The sequence below is a fragment of the Trachypithecus francoisi genome, unplaced genomic scaffold (genome assembly GCF_009764315.1).
Source record: "Trachypithecus francoisi isolate TF-2019V2 unplaced genomic scaffold, Tfra_2.0 Lachesis_group6, whole genome shotgun sequence".
NCBI lineage: Eukaryota > Metazoa > Chordata > Mammalia > Primates > Cercopithecidae > Trachypithecus > Trachypithecus francoisi.
The window spans coordinates 91,490,552-91,509,004 of NW_022681471.1; the positions used below are offsets into that span (position 1 = coordinate 91,490,552).

General features: G+C 40.2%; 1 protein-coding gene across 1 annotated transcript; it reads left to right on the plus strand.

Moving 5' to 3' along the window:
* The first annotated feature begins 363 nt into the window (after nt 1-363).
* On the plus strand, nt 364-2,802 carry ZNF674 (zinc finger protein 674). Its single transcript, XM_033201404.1, is given in 4 exon segments — nt 364-369; nt 1,103-2,117; nt 2,120-2,200; nt 2,203-2,802. Coding segments are annotated over 4 exon segments (1,533 nt in total). The 3' UTR covers nt 2,634-2,802.
* Nucleotides 2,803-18,453: the final 15,651 nt, after the last annotated feature.

Genomic DNA, 18,453 nt, shown 5'->3' on the forward strand with positions numbered 1-18,453 from the left:
CTGGAGGCATCCATGTGCAGGCTTCCTTATGCTGTCTGCCTGTCATGAATACAGAGTACACTCTAACTCCAGTATCAAAGATGAATCAACACGTGTGATGTTTATGCCAGGGCAAGCCTATTAGAGACTAAGTGATTTCCCAAGATCTGTCATCTAATTTATTAAATCTGTCTTATCTGTGGCTGGTCTACTGTTCAACCTATTTAGAGTTTTTTTAAATAATGCCTACCTTAAAAATACTCATCTGTCTTTTTTCAAAATTTCCTGCTATTTCCTTCATAGTCTGGTTCTTACCTTATCTTTGTACATTTGAAATACACTTCTTTTAAAGCGCAGATTGTTCTATTATCTACAGTTCTAGGAATGGGAGTATATTTAAATATATCAGTCAATTCTTTCTAATGATGGATCAGTTCCTTCTAAGGTTTTAAATTTTTACTGTGAACTCCTCAGTGAGAGTTGGTTTTCCCTAGAAGTTCTGTGATGTCCTCAGCTATAAAGACATGAGTGTGTGTATATATAACTACAAGAGCTCCCATGCTTGTTAAACAGGAACTAGAAAGATTCCCCACTAGCCAGAGAAATTGGCAAGAAGGATGTTATATATAAGACATCAAAAGCCTAATTCTGTAACTCAATCCAAATGATTACAAACATAGAACAGAGCCTATAAACTGAAACATTTCAAAAGTTGGTCTTGTTATGTGTAGGTTCATAGCAGTGGCAACCTTTCATACACACACACATACACCCACACATATACACATACAATTATGTGTGTGTGTGTGTGTATGTATATATATATATATATATATATAATTATATATATATATATATTATATATAAGCTTTAAGCCAAAATTACACTCTGACTTTACTGAATTCCTGAACATTTGCGCCCTATGGTCCCCTTCAAATCCTCAAGCTGTTCTGTTTACCGTCTCACTTTAAATTCCCACTTCATTTTGATACCTAATACGTTTCTTTTCTTGATTTTGAGCCTGGGACATGGGGAGAGTCCTCCATCCACATCAGCTCAAGTCATGTTAATAGGAGTTCACTGCTTGGGCATTTAGGGATTAAAGTTATTTAATAAATTATAGTGGGAAGACAAGTTTGATGATTCATTGCATTTTCTTCTAGAAGTCTGGCAAGTTGACGAGCAGACAGATCACTACAAGGAAAGCCAAGACAAACTTATGTGGCAAGCTGCATTCACAGTCAAGGAAACACTGAAGGATGAAAGTGGTCAAGAATGTAAAATATGTAGAAAAATCGTTTATCTCAACACAGACTTTGTTTCTGTAAAACAAAGACTCCCTAAATATTACTCATGGGAAAGGTGTTCAAAACATAATTTAAACTTTCTTAGTCAAAATAGAAGCTGTATAAGAAAGAAAGATGATGGATGTAAGGCATATTGGAAAGTATGCCTCCATTCTAATCTTCATAAAGCTCAACCTGCAGATAAATTTTTTGACCCTAATCAACGAGGGAAAGCCCTCCACCAAAAGCGAGCCCTTAATAAAAATCAGAGAAGTCAAACTGGGGAGAAACTCTACAAATGTACTGAATGTGGAAAAGTGTTTATCCAGAAAGCAAACTTAGTTGTACATCAAAGAACTCACACCGGAGAGAAACCTTATGAATGCTGTGAATGTGCAAAAGCCTTCAGCCAGAAGTCAACCCTCATAGCACACCAGAGAACTCACACAGGGGAGAAGCCCTATGAATGCAGTGAATGTGGAAAAACCTTTATCCAAAAGTCAACTCTGATTAAACATCAACGAACTCATACAGGAGAGAAACCATTTGTATGTGGCAAATGTCCAAAAGCCTTTAAGAGTTCATATCATCTTATTAGACATGAAAAAACACACATCAGACAAGCATTTTATAAAGGTATTAGATGTACTAAGTCCGACCTTATATATCAAAGGATTCACACAAGTAAGAAACCTGAGTGCAATGAACATGGGAAAGCCTCTGATAAGAAGCCCAGTCCCACTAAACATTGGAGAACTCATACAAAAAAGAACATTTATGAGTGTAGTAAATGTGGAAAAAGCTTCAGAGGAAAGTCACACCTCTCTCTTCATCAGAGAATTCATACAGGAGAGAACCCTATGAATGTAATATATGTGGGAAGACTTTTAGTGGAAAGTCACACCTCTCTGTCCATCATAGAACTCATACAGGAGAGAACCTTATGAATGCAGAAGATGTGGGAAAGCCTTTGGGGAGAAGTCAACCCTTATTGTACATCAGAGAATGCATACAGGAGAGAAACCCTATAAATGCAACGAATGTGGGAAAGCCTTTAGTGAGAAGTCACCACTGATTAAACATCAGAGAATTCATACAGGAGAGAGACCCTATGAATGCACTGACTGTAAAAAAGCCTTCAGTAGGAAGTCAACTCTCATTAAACATCAGAGAATTCATACAGGAGAAAAACCTTACAAATGTAGTGAATGTGGGAAGGCCTTCAGTGTGAAATCAACTCTCATCGTGCATCACAGAACTCATACAGGAGAGAAACCTTATGAATGCAGAGACTGTGGGAAAGCATTCAGTGGGAAGTCAGCTCTCATTAAACATCAGAGAAGTCACACAGGAGATAAAAACCTATGATTATACTTGAGAGTGGGATAATTATACTAGTAGTTATTTGTCATTTGACTATTACTAGTCTCATTATTTGTCAAATAATCATGGGGAGTAATCTTATAAATGTCTAGAATATTGGAAATTCTTCATATGTTAATGTTCATTTAACTTAATAAAAGGTACAAAAGTATAATTCCAGAGGTGTCAATAAATGTGATCAGTTTTTTCACCCAGAATTCTTCACCCAGGAGTGAAGAACTATACGTCATATAATTCAGAAGGGGCAAAACTGAGTGTAGTTATGTGGGAAAGCCTTCAGAAGAATTTAAATGGCACTGTTTATCAGAGTATTTATGCTGAGAAAAACTAAGAATTTAGTGAGCTTATAAAACCATGGTAGCCAGGTGTGGTAGGTAGCTCACACCTGTAATCCTAGCACTTTTGGGAGGCTGAGGTGGGCAGATCACTTGAGCTCACAAGTTTGAGGCCAGCCTGAGCAACATGGCAAAACTCTGTCTCTACAAAACACACAAAAGTTATCTGAGTGTGGTAGTGCATGCCTGTAGTCCCAGCTACTCAGGAGGTTGAAGTAGGAGGATGGCTTGAGCCCAGGAGGCAGAGGTTGCAGTGAACTGAGATCGTGCCACTGCACTCCAGCCTGGGTGTTATAGCCAGACCTTGTCAAATAAATAAATACACAAATAAACCCATAGTAGAAATGAGAGGAATCATGCTCTATATTATTTTATTAATAGAGACAGGGTCTTGCTATGCTGCCCAGGCCGGTGAACTCCTAGCCTCAACTGACCCTCCCACCTTTGCCTCCCAAAGCACTCAGATTATAGATATGAGCCACCACACTTAGCATATTCTTTACCAAACATTTTGTGGAAAAGGTATAGAGGTGGCAAACAAACAATTATAAATTTAAGATATGTTCACTGTGGAGTCGAGTATGACTATTTATTTAGGGACAGTGGCACGATCTTGGCTCACTGCAGCCTCTGCCTCCTGGGTTCAAGCAATTCTCCTGCCTCAGCCTCCCAAGTAGCTGGGATTAAGGCATCCACCAACACACCCAGCTAATTTTTTTTTTTTTTTTTTTTGTATTTTTAGTAGAGACCTGGTTTTGCCATGTTGGGCAGGCTGGTCTCAAACTCCTGACTTCAGGTCATCCACCCTCCTCAGACTTCCAAAGTGCTGCAATTACAGGCAAGAGCCACCTCGCCCGGTGAGTATGACATTTTTTAAAGAACAGTATAAAGCATAAAATACCCTATGTGGGGCAAACTCCCAGATTATTTTCCTAAACAAATAGAAAAAAAGAAATGCTTCCTTAAATAGGGTAAGAGAGGATGAGTCATCAGGATCCGTGAAACAAAGATCTCAACAGGAGACCTTATATATATTATTCATCAGTATCTTCAGTGCGAAAATGCAAAGCCATTACAGAAAGGGCACATAGTAAGCTTTTACATACTTTCCTTAGGAACAGTGCTTAGAACTTAAAATTCTCCATGTTTTAAGAAAGAGTAATAATTTTATGGTGAAGCAATATAAGATTTAACATTTTCAGAGTATCTTCCATAACAGCAGTATTATTTAAAGTAGTGAAAAAATAATTTAATATCCAATGACAGCTGATTAAAAATTGATATGTCAATTAGGTGAAATAATGGGCACCAATTAAGACTACTGGCAAATTTGGGAAAATGTTCATGGTAAATCATAAGTAAAAAATATTATAAAACAATAACCATATGATTAATATTGTAAAAATAGGAAGTATATGAACGATTATATCAGCCATTTTGGGTGGTTGACATAAAATTTTGTGATGAGTAAAGTCATATGCACATATGAGTATAAATTCATATTTCATCTATATAAGTATAAATTTGTATTCACCTATTTCATAGGTGAGTGTGTGTGTATAGATAAACACATGCAACAAAAAGCTAGTACATCTGTGTAGTGTGGAGGGAAAAAGCTAGGAAAGAAATACACCAAATTATTAAATAGATTGGCATTTGAGTGTGGGGGATTATTGATGTGTAAAAATTTTTTTGGATGTAGTCTCCAGAAATCACCAATAAAGTATATCGTTTAAAGTGTATCTTATGCATGCTTATTTTCTTTTCCCATCCATTTTGCCACTCAGCTTTGTCTTTAATATGTAACATCATTCTCTTCTTAAAATGACCCCATTTTCACATATGTATACATATTGCCTATTTGTTTTCCATATGATTGAGTTTACAGTTTTGAGTGTGTACATAGTTGACCCTTGAACAACATGGGTTTGAACTGTGTATGTCCACTTCTATGTGGATTTTCTTCCACATGTGCCACCACGGAGACAGCAAGATAAACCCTTCTCTCTCCTCATCCTATTCAACATGAAGATGATGAGGATGAAAACTTCTTATGATTCACTTCACTGAATGAATAGTAAATAGAATACATATATAATACACAAAATGTCTTAATGGACTATATACATCATCAGTAAGGCTTCTGGTCAACAGCAAGCTATTAGTAGTCAAATTTGGGGGGGAGTCATAAATTATATGCAGATATTTTACTGCTGGAGGGTCAGTGCCCATAATCCCATGTTCCAGGGTCAACAATATTTTGCATCTTGAGACTGGGTATCCTATGATATTTGGAGGCAGGAGCTCTCAGTATGTTGTTCAGGCTGGTCTCGAATTCCTGGGCCCAAGCAGTCCTGCTGAGCCTCCCAAGTAGCTAGGAATGCAGTATCCTATGATTTTAATAATTACCTGTATGTGATTTTCTGATAAAAGCATCTCAATCGCTTTTTATTCTATAACCACCAAATCCTGTGACATAAGTTACTAGTTAACAAATTTTACAAGTGAGAGATGTAAGGAATGCTTAAGTGTTCAAGTAATGAGACAAAATCAACTTCTGAAGGAAGCTCTTTTCACTGTGATATTTGTGAGTGCTGCTGAATGCTTGTACTCCCTCTTGTCCCTGTCCTTTTGTTAGCAGTTAAGGCAGAAACCCTAGATGACCCCCAATGATTAATGCCCTATATATTCCCTTTCCTGAAGGTAGGCAGAACTGAGACTGCTGCTAGCCAATAGAATATGGGCAAAGGTGATGGGATGTCACTCCCATGACTACATTATGTTATATAAGACTGTCTTAGCAGACTGGAGAGATTTTCCTTGCTGCTTTGATGAAGTAAGCAGCCATATTGAAGAAACCCATGTGGCAAGAGACTGCAACTGGCTGATAATACCTGAGGGAGCCCTGAGCTAAGACAATGAGACTTGAATGGAAAGATCCTGGTGACAAGAGGAGTGAAGAGAAACACATCCAATAGACCAAGCTACTTTTCCCCACAAGGAATATACTAATTGGTAAATGGCTTGGGATAGATTTGGAGATTCACAGCAGCCAGGTGCAGAGCTTTTAGTAGAAAATTATGTGCCAAGGAAATCAAACTTGAAGTTCAGATTCCACCGGTGATGATGGGCCTTGTTAAATACCACAGGCTTTCAGCTGGAACCTCTGAAGGACTTTACCTAGGATTAGGAAGGAGTAAACATAGACCAGATCTTAGGATTGATACCCCACCTTGAATGAGCTCACTAACTGAATTCAGGTAATTTGCTCCTACTATAATTACCTTCAGAAACTAAAGCTTGGCTTTGTGTGGTGGCTCATGCCTGTAATCCCAGTAGTTTGGGAGGCCAAGGTGGGAGAATTACTTGAGGCCAGGAGTTTGAAACCAGCCTCACAACATAGTGAGACCTTGTCTCTACAATAAATAAAAAACTAGCCAGGTGTGGTGGCTCACACCTGTACTGCCAGCTACTCGCGAGGCTGAGGTGGGAGGATTGTTTGAGCCCAGGAGTTCAAGGCTGCAGTGAACCATGATTGTGTCACTGCACTCCAGCCTGGCTAACAGAGCAAGACACTGTCACTAAACAAACAAGAAACTATGGGGGCAGAGCAAGATGGCCTAATAGGAAGAGCTCCAGTCTCAACTCCCAGCGCGAGCGACACAGAAGACCGGTGATTTCTGCATTTTCAGCTGAGGTACTGGGGTCATCTCACTAGGGAGTGCCGGACAATCGGTGCTGCTGCAGCTGCAGACCAGCGAGAGCTGAAGCAGGGCGAGGCATCGCCTCACCTGGGAAGCGCAGGGGGAAGGGAATCCCTTTTCCTAGCCAGGGGAACTGAGACACAACACCTGGAAAATCGGGTAACTCCCACCCAATACTGCGCTTTAAGCAAACGGGCACACCAGGAGAATATATCCCACACCTGGCGGGAGGGTCCCACGCCCACGGAGCCTCCCTCATTGCTAACACAGCAGTCTGCGATCTAACGCAAGGCAGCAGCGAGGCTGGGGGAGGGGCGCCCACATTGCTGAGGCTTAAGTAGGTAAACAAAGCCGCTGGGAAGCTCGAACTGGGTGGAGCTCACAGCAGCTCAAGGAACCTGCCTGTCTCTGTAGACTCCACCTCTGGGGACAGGGCACAGCTAAACAACACAACAAAAAAGCAGCAGAAACCCTGCAGACGCAAACGACTCTGTCTGACAGCTTTGAAGAGAGCAGTGGATCTCCCAACACGGAGGTTGAGATCTGAGAACGGACAGACTGCCTGCTCAAGTGGGTCCCTGACCCCTGAGTAGCCTAACTGGGAGACATCCCCCACTAGGGGCAGTCTGACACCCCACACCTCACAGGGTGGAGTACACCCCTGAGAGGAAGCTTCCAAAGTAAGAATCAGACAGGTACACTCGCTGTTCAGCAATATTCTATCTTCTGCAACCTCTGCTGCTGATACCCAGGCAAACAGGGTCTGGAGTGGACCTCAAGCAATCTCCAACAGACCTACAGCTGAGGGTCCTGACTGTCAGAAGGAAAACTATCAAACAGGAAGGACACCTATACCAAAACCCCATCAGTACGTCACCATCATCAAAGACCAGAGACAGATAAAACCACAAAGATGGGGAAAAAGCAGGGCAGAAAAGCTGGAAATTCAAAAAATAAGAGAGCGCATCTCCCCTGCAAAGGAGCGCAGCCATCGCCAGCAACGGATCAAAGCTGGTCAGAGAATGACTTTGACGAGATGAGAGAAGAAGGCTTCAGTCCATCAAACTTCTCAGAGCTAAAGGAGGAATTACGTACCCAGCGCAAAGAAACTAAAAATCTTGAAAAAAGAGTGGAAGAATTGATAGCTAGAATAATTAATGCAGAGAAGGTCATAAACGAAATGACAGAGATGAAAACCATGACACGAGAAATACGTGACAAATGCACAAGCTTCAGTAACCGACTCGATCAACTGGAAGAAAGAGTATCAGCGATTGAGGATCAAATGAATGAAATGAAGCGAGAAGAGAAAACCAAAAGAAAAAAGAAGAAAAAGAAATGAACAAAGCCTGCAAGAAGTATGGGATTATGTAAAAAGACCAAATCTACGTCTGATTGGGGTGCCTGAAAGTGAGGGGGAAAATGGAACCAAGTTGGAAAACACTCTTCAGGATATCATCCAGGAGAACTTCCCCAACCTAGTAGGGCAGGCCAACATTCAAATTCAGGAAATACAGAGAACGCCACAAAGATACTCCTCCAGAAGAGCAACTCCAAGACACATAATTGCCAGATTCACCAAAGTTGAAATGAAGGAAAAAATCTTAAGGGCAGCAGAGAGAAAGGTCGGGTTACCCACAAAGGGAAGCCCATCAGACTAACAGCAGATCTCTCGGCAGAAACTCTACAAGCCAGAAGAGAGTGGGGGCCAATATTCAATTCTTAAAGAAAAGAATTTTCAACCCAGAATTTCATATCCAGCCAAACTAAGTTTCATAAGTGAAGGAGAAATAAAATCCTTTACAGATAAGCAAATGCTTAGAGATTTTGTCACCACCAGGCCTGCCTTACAAGAGACCCTGAAGGAAGCCCTAAACATGGAAAGGAACAACCGGTACCAGCCATTGCAAAAACATGCCAAAATGTAAAGACCATCGAGGCTAGGAAGAAACTGCATCAACTAACGAGCAAAATAACCAGTTAATATCATAATGCAGGATCAAGTTCACACATAACAATATTAACCTTAAATGTAATGGACTAAATGCTCCAATTAAAAGACACAGACTGGCAAACTGGATAAAGAGTCAAGACCCATCAGTCTGCTGTATTCAGGAGACCCATCTCACATGCAGAGACATACATAGGCTCAAAATAAAGGGATGGAGGAAGATCTACCAAGCAAATGGAGAAAAAAAAAAAAGCAGGGGTTGCAATCCTAGTCTCTGATAAAACAGACTTTAAACCATCAAAGATCAAAAGAGACAAAGAAGGCCATTACATAATGGTAAAGGGATCAATTCAACAGGAAGAGCTAACTCTCCTAAATATATATGCACCCAATACAGGAGCACCCAGATTCATAAAGCAAGTCCTTAGAGACTTACAAAGAGACTTAGACTCCCATACAATAATAATGGGAGACTTCAACACTCCACTGTCAACATTAGACAGATCAACGAGACAGAAAGTTAACAAGGATATCCAGGAATTGAACTCATCTCTGCACCAAGCGGACCTAATAGACATCTATAGAACTCTCCACCCCAAATCAACAGAATATACATTCTTCTCAGCACCACATCGCACTTATTCCAAAATTGACCACATAATTGGAAGTAAAGCACTCTCAGCAAATGTACAAGAACAGAAATTATAACAAACTGTCTCTCAGACCACAGTGCAATCAAACTAGAACTCAGGACTAAGAAACTCAATCAAAACCGCTCAACTACATGGAAACTGAACAACCTGCTCCTGAATGACTACTGGGTACATAACGAAATGAAGGCAGAAATAAAGATGTTCTTTGAAACAATGAGAACAAAGATACAACATACCAGAATCTCTGGGACACATTTAAAGCAGTGTGTAGAGGGAAATTTATAGCACTAAATGCCCACAAGAGAAAGCAGGAAAGATCTAAAATTGACACTCTAACATCACAATTAAAAGAACTAGAGAGGCAAGAGCAAACACATTCAAAAGCTAGCAGAAGGCAAGAAATAACTAAGATCAGAGCAGAACTGAAGGAGATAGAGACACAAAAAACCCTCCAAAAATCAATGAATCCAGGAGTTGGTTTTTTGAAAAGATCAACAAAATTGACAGACCGCTAGCAAGACTAATAAAGAAGAAAAGAGAGAGGAATCAAATAGATGCAATAAAAAATGATAAAGGGGATATCACCACCGACCCCACAGAAATACAAACTACCATCAGAGAATACTATAAAACCTCTACGCAAATCAACTAGAAAATCTAGAAGAAATGGATAATTTCCTGGACACTTACACTCTTCCAAGACTAAACCAGGAAGAAGTTGAATCCCTGAATAGACCAATAGCAGGCTCTGAAATTGAGGCAATAATTAATAGCCTACCAACAAAAAAGTCCAGGACCAGATGGATTCACAGCTGAATTCTACCAGAGGTACAAGGAGCTGGTACCATTCCTTCTGAAACTATTCCAATCAATAGAAAAAGAGGGAATCCTCCCTAACTCATTTTATGAGGCCAACATCATCCTGATACCAAAGCCTGGCAGAGACACAACAAAAAAGAGAATTTTAGACCAATATCCCTGATGAACATCGATGCAAAAATCCTCAATAAAATACTGGCAAACCGGATTCAGCAGCACATCAAAAAGCTTATCCACCATGATCAAGTGGGCTTCATCCCTGGGATGCAAGGCTGGTTCAACATTCGCAAATCAATAAACGTAATCCAGCATATAAACAGAACCAAAGACAAGAACCACATGATTATCTCAATAGATGCAGAAAAGGCTTTTGACAAAATTCAACAGCCTTCATGCTAAAAACGCTCAATAAATTCGGTATTGATGGAACGTACCTCAAAATAATAAGAGCTATTTATGACAAACCCACAGCTAATCATACTGAATGGGCAAAAACTGGAAAAATTCCCTTTGAAAATGGCACAAGACAGGGATGCCCTCTCTCACCACTCCTATTCAACATAGTGTTGGAAGTTCTGGCTAGGGCAATCAGGCAAGAGAAAGAAATCAAGGGTATCAGTTAGGAAAAGAAGAAGTCAAATTGTCCCTGTTTGCAGATGACATGATTGTATATTTAGAAAACCCCATCGTCTCAGCCCAAAATCTCCTTAAGCTGATAAGCAACTTCAGCAAAGTCTCAGGATACAAAATTAATGTGCAAAAATCACAAGCATTCTTATACACCAGTAACAGACAAACAGAGAGCCAAATCATGAATGAACTTCCATTCACAATTGCTTCAAAGAGAATAAAATACCTAGGAATCCAACTTACAAGGGATGTAAAGGACCTCTTCAAGGAGAACTACAAACCACTGCTCAGTGAAATAAAAGAGGACACAACAAATGGAAGAACATACCATGCTCATGGATAGGAAGAATCAATATCGTGAAAATGGCCATACTGCCCAAGGTTATTTATAGATTCAATGCCATCCCCATCAAGCTACCAATGAGTTTCTTCACAGAATTGGAAAAAACTGCTTTAAAGTTCATATGGAACCAAAAAAGAGCCCGCATTGCCAAGACAATCCTAAGTCAAAAGGACAAAGCTGGAGGCGTCACGCTACCTGACTTCAAACTATACTACAAGGCTACAGTAACCAAAACAGCATGGTACTGGTACCAAAACATAGAATAGACAATGGAACAGAACAGAGTCCTCAGAAATAATACCACACATCTACAGCCATCTGATCTTTGACAAACCTGAGAGAAACAAGAAATGGGGAAAGGATTCCCTATTTAATAAATGGTGCTGGGAAAATGGCTAGCCATAAGTAGAAAGCTGAAACTGGATCCTTTCCTTACTCCTTATACGAAGATTAATTCAAGATGGATTAGAGACTTAAATGTTAGACCTAATACCATAAAAACCCTAGAAGAAAACCTAGGTAGTACCATTCAGGACATAGGCATGGGCAAGGACTTCATGTCTAAAACACCAAAAGCAATGGCAGCAAAAGCCAAAATTGACAAATGGGATCTAATTAAACTAAAGAGCTTCTGCACAGCAAAAGAAACTACCATCAGAGTGAACAGGCAACCTACAGAATGGGAGAAAATTTTTGCAATCTACTCATCTGACAAAGGGCTAATATCCAGAATCTACAAAGAACTCAAACAAATATACAAGAAAAAACAAACAACCCCATCAAAAAGTGGGCAAAGGATATGAACAGACATTTCTCAAAAGAAGACATTCATACAGCCAACAGACACATGAAAAAATGCTCATCATCACTGGCCATCAGAGAAATGCAAATCAAAACCACAATGAGATACCATCTCACACCAGTTAGAATGGCAATCATTAAAAGTCAGGAAACAACAGGTGTTGGAGAGGATGTGGAGAAATAGGAACACTTTTACACTGTTGGTGGGATTGTAAACTAGTTCAACCATTATGGAAAACAGTATGGCGATTCCTCAAGGATCTAGAACTAGATGTACCATATGACCCAGCCATCCCACTACTGGGTATATACCAAAGGATTATAAATCATGCTGCTATAAGACACATGCACACGTATGTTTATTGCGGCACTATTCACAATAGCAAAGACTTGGAATCAACCCAAATGTCCATCTGTGACAGACTGGATTAAGAAAATGTGGCACATATACACCATGGAATACTATGCAGCCATAAAAAGGATGAGTTTGCGTCCTTTGTAGGGACATGGATGCAGCTGGAAACCATCATTCTTAGCAAACTATCACAAGAAGAGAAAACCAAACACCGCATGTTCTCACTCATAGGTGGGAACTGAACAATGAGATCACTTGGACTCGGGAAGGGGAACATCACACACTCGGGCCTATCATGGGGAGCGGGGAGAGGTAGGGATTGCATTGGGAGTTATACATGATATAAATGATGAATTGATGGGTGCTGACGAGTTGATGGGTGCAGCACACCAACATGGCACAAGTATACACATGTAACAATCCTGCACGTTATGCACAGGTACCCTATAACTTAGAGTATAATAAAAAATAAAAAAAATAAAAAAACAAGAAACTAAAGCCTCATTTAGAGCTTCTACAATTTCTTATGCACAATGGCATTCAATCAAAAATTGCCAGGTATACCCAGAGTCAGAAGAAAAAGTGACAATAGAAGCAGGCCCACAGGGCTTTCAGATATAAAAGTTATGAATCATGGATTCTAAAATAACTGAATAATATGGTCAAGGAAATATGTAACATTCATAAGAAAAAGTGAATTATTTTCAATAATGATTTATGCTTATTTTAAAATTTTCCTGGAGTTTATTTTCTTGCTTGTTTGAGGTCTCAAATATACCATCTAATTTATGGAACTTCTCTTTTCTTTGGTGTTACAATTCTGGATAGTTACTAACTTTGAGGGGCAGGACTGGATTAGAGAAAAGGTACTGGCTCCATAGCAAGCTAGAAACTTCTTCTCTAAAGAAAAGTTATCTGCAGAGGAGGATACTGCTTTGCTTCTGATATGCTTTGGCTGTGTCCCCACCCAAATCTCATCTTGAATTGTATCTTCCACAATTCCCACGTGTTTTGGGAGGGACCCAGTGGTAGGTAATTGAATCATGGGGCCGGTCTTTCTCATGCTATCTCATGATAGTGAATACGTCTCACAAGATCTGATGGTTTTAAAAATGGGAGTTGCCCTGCACAAGCTCTCTCTATTTGCCTGCTGCCATCCATGTAAGACGTGACTGGTCCTTCTTGCCTTCCACTATGATTGTGAGGCCTCCCCAGCCACATGGAACTGTAAGTCCATTAAACCTCTTTCTTTTGTAAATTGCTCAGTCTCTGGTATATATTTATCAGCAGCATGAAAACAGACTAATACAGCTTCCAAATCCTAATGGATTGTACTGTGACTCACACAGGGACTTTCCAAGGGTGTCATACAACATTTCTATCTGGCACAGACACGTCAGCTCCATATTATATGCTAGGTCATATGGCCCAAGAGACAGTGTGCATGACAGATCAGGTCTGTTTAAAAGTTATTCTTGCTCTGGGCCACAACAAAAATTGGTAATTTTGTGGGTTAGTCAGTTAATGGACTGGAGCAGAATGACAAAATGAGGTTTATGGTGCCTAACACAAGGAGTGGTTTCTCAAAGGTAGTATAATTCTCTGTTGCAGATTTAATGGCCTTGCTCCAAAATCCCAGGGATGCTCTCACACTTCATTTTTTCCACCCCTGACACCTCCACCCCAAAGTCAGCCAGATCATATGATCTAAGCAACAAGGCTATGTGTACCAAGACTGTGTGCTGTAGAGCCTTTCCTGCTCTAGGCCCCACTCAGAGCTGGCAGCCTTCTGTGTCACTTGGTATATGGGCCAGAGAAGCACTTCTAGATGTGTAATACATTACCTTTAGATCCCAAAGAGGCTTAATATGTGCTGTACTTCTCTTTTGCAAAATTAAACTTGGTGTCTTTGAGCTTGTGGTAGTTTACAGTCATTCTGTAGGATCCATCTGGTTTTTGAAAGGCCGGAATGATTAATTAAAACGAAAATAATAGTAACACCACTCCTTCATATTTAGGTCTTAATGGTGACACTGTCATCCCCAGAGTGCAATATTGTTTTAAATTTACCATTTTGGCCAGGATGCCATTATTGCCTGGACCCATTAAGTCCCTACACTGATAGGAGGGCCATGATGATGCTTTCAGTGTCTGTGTATTGATGTCAACTTTGAAAGCTGTTTCTGATAGTCCTAAAAATTTCTTGGTATTTCCTTTCCCAAGTGTATAGTCACCCAAATAAATGGCCATAGGTTACTTTGGGGAGAAACCAGGGTAAGCATTATAATAGATGCCTGCCATAAAACTGTAGGGTCCTTCCTCTGAGGCACATGGGTGACTCTGAAGACAAATGGTTCTAGATCTGAAGATTGGCTCAGGTCTGGAAACTGAGCAAGGAACACTCATATTTTAATGAAGTAGTTGTCCTCAGACACCTGCTCTTTGAATCTTTCCTTTTTCTGATTGTAATATTAAATAGCTGCCCTATTGAGTACCCATCAATTTAACTCTTAGGAATGCCAGGCTTATCAGCAGAATTGATACAATTGAGAAAAGAATTAATGAGCTTGAGGCTGGGCATGGTAGCTCATGCCTGTAAACCCAGCACTTTGGGAGGCCAAGGCAAGAGGATCACTTGAGGCAAGGAGTTTGAGACTCAGCCTGGGCAACAAAGTGAGAACCCATCTGTACACACACACACACACACACACACACAGTCCCAGCTCAGCCTGGGCAACGAAGTGAGAACCCATCTCCACACACACACACACACACACAGTCCAGCTACTTTGGAGGCTGAGGTGGGAGGATCGCTTAGGCCCAGGAGTTGGAGGCTACAGTGATCATGCCACTACACCCCAGCCTGGTCAACAAAGCAGGACCCTGTCTCTAAAAAAAAATTTTGTTTAAATAATAGAATTAATGAGCTTGAGAGCAAGTATTTAGGCTTTCACTATTTAATATGATGTTGGCTGTGGCTTTTGATAGATGCTGTTTAACAGACTGAGGAATTTCCCTTCTAAGTTTACTGAGAGGTGTTTATTTTCTTTCATGAATATATATTAATTTTCCAAGGGATTTTCCTGCAACCGTTGAGATGATCATGGTTTATTTCTTTTGCTTTCTTTCTTTTTTTATTTTTTTTTTTTTTTTGTCTTTTTTTATTTATTTATTTATTTATTTATTTATTTTTATTACTTTAGTTCTAGGGTACATGTGCATGACGTTTATCATGTATAACTCCCCAATGCAATCCCTCCCTCCTCCCCCCTCCCCATGATAGGCCCCAGTGTGTGATGTTCCCCTTCCCGAGTCCAAGTGATCTCATTGTTCAGTTCCCACCTATGAGTGAGAACATGCGGTGTTTGGTTTTCTTTCTGTGATAGTTTGCTAAGAATGATGGTTTCCAGCTGCATCCATGTCCCTACAAAGGACGCAAACATCCTTTTTTATGGCTGCATAATATTCCATGGTGTCTATGTGCCACATTTTCTTAATCCAGTCTGTCACAGATGGACATTTGGGTTGATTCCAAGTCTTTGCTATTGTGAATAGTGCCGCAATAACATACGTGTGCATGTGTCTTTGTAGTAGAGTAATTTATAATCCTTTGGGTATATACCCAGTAGTGGGATGGCTGGGTCATATGGTACATCTAGTTCTAGATCCTTGAGATTGCCATACTGTTTTCCATAATGGTTGAACTAGTTTACAATTCCACCAACAGTGTAAAAGTGTTCCTATTTCTCCACATCCTCTCCAACACCTGTTGTTTCCTGACTTCTTAATGTTGCCATTCTAACTGGTGTGAGATGGTATCTCATGTGGTTTTGATTTGCATTTCTCTGATGGCGAGTGATGATGAGCATTTTTTCATGGTCTGTTGGCTGTATGGATGTCTTCTTTTGAGAAATGTCTGTTCATATCCTTTGCCCACTTTTGATGGGGTGTTGTTTTTTTTTTTCTTGTATATTTGTTTGAGTTCTTTGTAGATTCTGGATATTAGCCCTTTGTCAGATGAGTAGGTTGCAAAAATTTTCTCCCATTCTGTAGGTTGCCTGTTCACTCTGATGGTAGTTTCTTTTGCTGTGCAAAAGCTCTTTAGTTTAATTAGATCCCATGTGTCAATTTTGGCTTTTGCTGCCGTTGCTTTTGGTGTTTTATACATGAAGTCCTTGCCCATGCCTATGTCCTGAATGGTACTCTTTTTTTTTTTTTTTTGAGACGGCGTCTCACTCTGTTGCCTGGGCTAGAGTGCAGTGGCACGATCTCAGCTCACTGCAAGCTCTGCCTCCTGGGTTTACACCATTCTCCTGCCTCAGCCTCCCGAGTAGCTGGGACTACAGGCGCCCGCCACCACGCCCGCTATTTTTTTTTTTTTTTTTTGTATCTTTTAGTAGAAACAGGGTTTCACCGTGTTAGCCAGGATAGTCTCGATCTTCTGACCTGGTGATCCGCCCGTCTCGGCCTCCCAAAGTGCTGGGATTACAGGCTTGAGCCACCGCGCCAGGCTGATTTATTTCTTTTTCTTAAGACAGCATCTCACTTTGTTGCCCAGGCTGGAGTGCAGTGGTGCAACCATGGCTCACTGCAGCCTTGACCTCCTGGGCTCAAGCAATCCTCCCACATTAGCCTCCCAAGTAGCTGGGACTACAAGCATGCACCACCACGCCTGGCTAATATTTTAATTTTTTGTAGAAACAGAGTCTCCCTATGTTGCCCAGGCTGGTTTTGAACTCCTGGGCTCAAGCAATCCTCCCACCTCAGCCTCCTGAATAGCTGGGACTACAGGGATGCACCACCACACCAGCTACTTTAAAATTTTTTTGTAGCTATGGGTTCTCACTGTGTTGCCCAGGCTAGTCTTGAATTCCTTCACTCGGGCAATCCTTCTCTAAATCCTCCCAAAGTGCTGTGATTACAGGTCTGAGCCGCTGTGTCTGGCCTGCCTTCATTTTTGAATATTTTTTCTGGGTTTTGAATTCTATATCAACAATTTTGTTTTTTCTTTCTGCATTTTAAAACTTTCGTTCCTCTGTATTTTGGCTTGCATCATTTCTGACATGAAGTTATCTTCCATTCCTACGTCATCACCTTTCCTTTCAATCTTCAAGAATATTTCTAACATGTTAATATTTTAAAAATCCACCATATTTGTCATTTCTTGGTCTATTTTCATTATCTGATTTTTTTTCTTAACTAGGCATCACATTTCCTATATCTTCACATCATAATATCTGATTGGATATTAAATAAATTTACACAATAAATTTACATTGTTGAATGCTAGATTTTTTTTGTTGTTGTTCCTTTAAAAGAAGTTGGATTCATTCTAGCAAGTGGTTAAGATGCTTCATTCTTTCAAGACTAGTTTGTAGCTTTGTTAGGGTAAGTTAATGGTACCCTTCCCTCTAGGGATATTTTTACTTATTAATTTAATTTATTTATTTATTACTTTAAGTTCTGGGATACATGTGCAGAACATGCAGGTTTGTTACATAGGTATGCATGTGCCATGGTGGTTTGCTGCACCTGTCCTCTAAGTTCCCTCCCACCAGGCCCTGGTGTGTGTTGTTCCCCTCCCTGTGTCCATGTGTTCTCATTGTTCAACTCCCACTTATGAGTGAGAACATGCAGTGTTTGGTTTTCTGTTCCTGTGTTAGTTTGCTGAAGATGATGGCTTCCAGCTTCATCTATGTCCCTGTCCCTGCAAAGGACATGATCTCATTCCTTTTTATGGCTGCTTAGTATTCCATGGTATATATGTACCACATTTTCTTTATCCAGTCTATCATTGATGGGCATTTGAGTTGGTTCCATGACTTTCCTATTGTAAATAGAGCTGCAGTAAACATATGTGTGCATGTGTCTTTATAGTAGAATGCTTTATATTCTTGTGGATATATACCCAGTAAAGAGATTGCTGGGTCAAATGGTATTTCTGGTTCTAGATCCTTGAGGAATTGCCATACTGTCTTCCACAATGGTTGAACTAATTTACATTCCCACCAACAGTGTAAAAGCATTCCTATTTCTCCACATCCTCACCAGCATCTATTGTTTCTTGACTTTTTAATAATAACCATTCTGACTGGCATGAGATGGTATCTCATTGTGGTTTTCATTTGCATTTCTCTAATGGTCAGTGATGTTGAGCTTTTTTTCCTATGTTTGTTGGCCACGTAAATGTCTTCTTTTGAGAACTGTCTGTTCA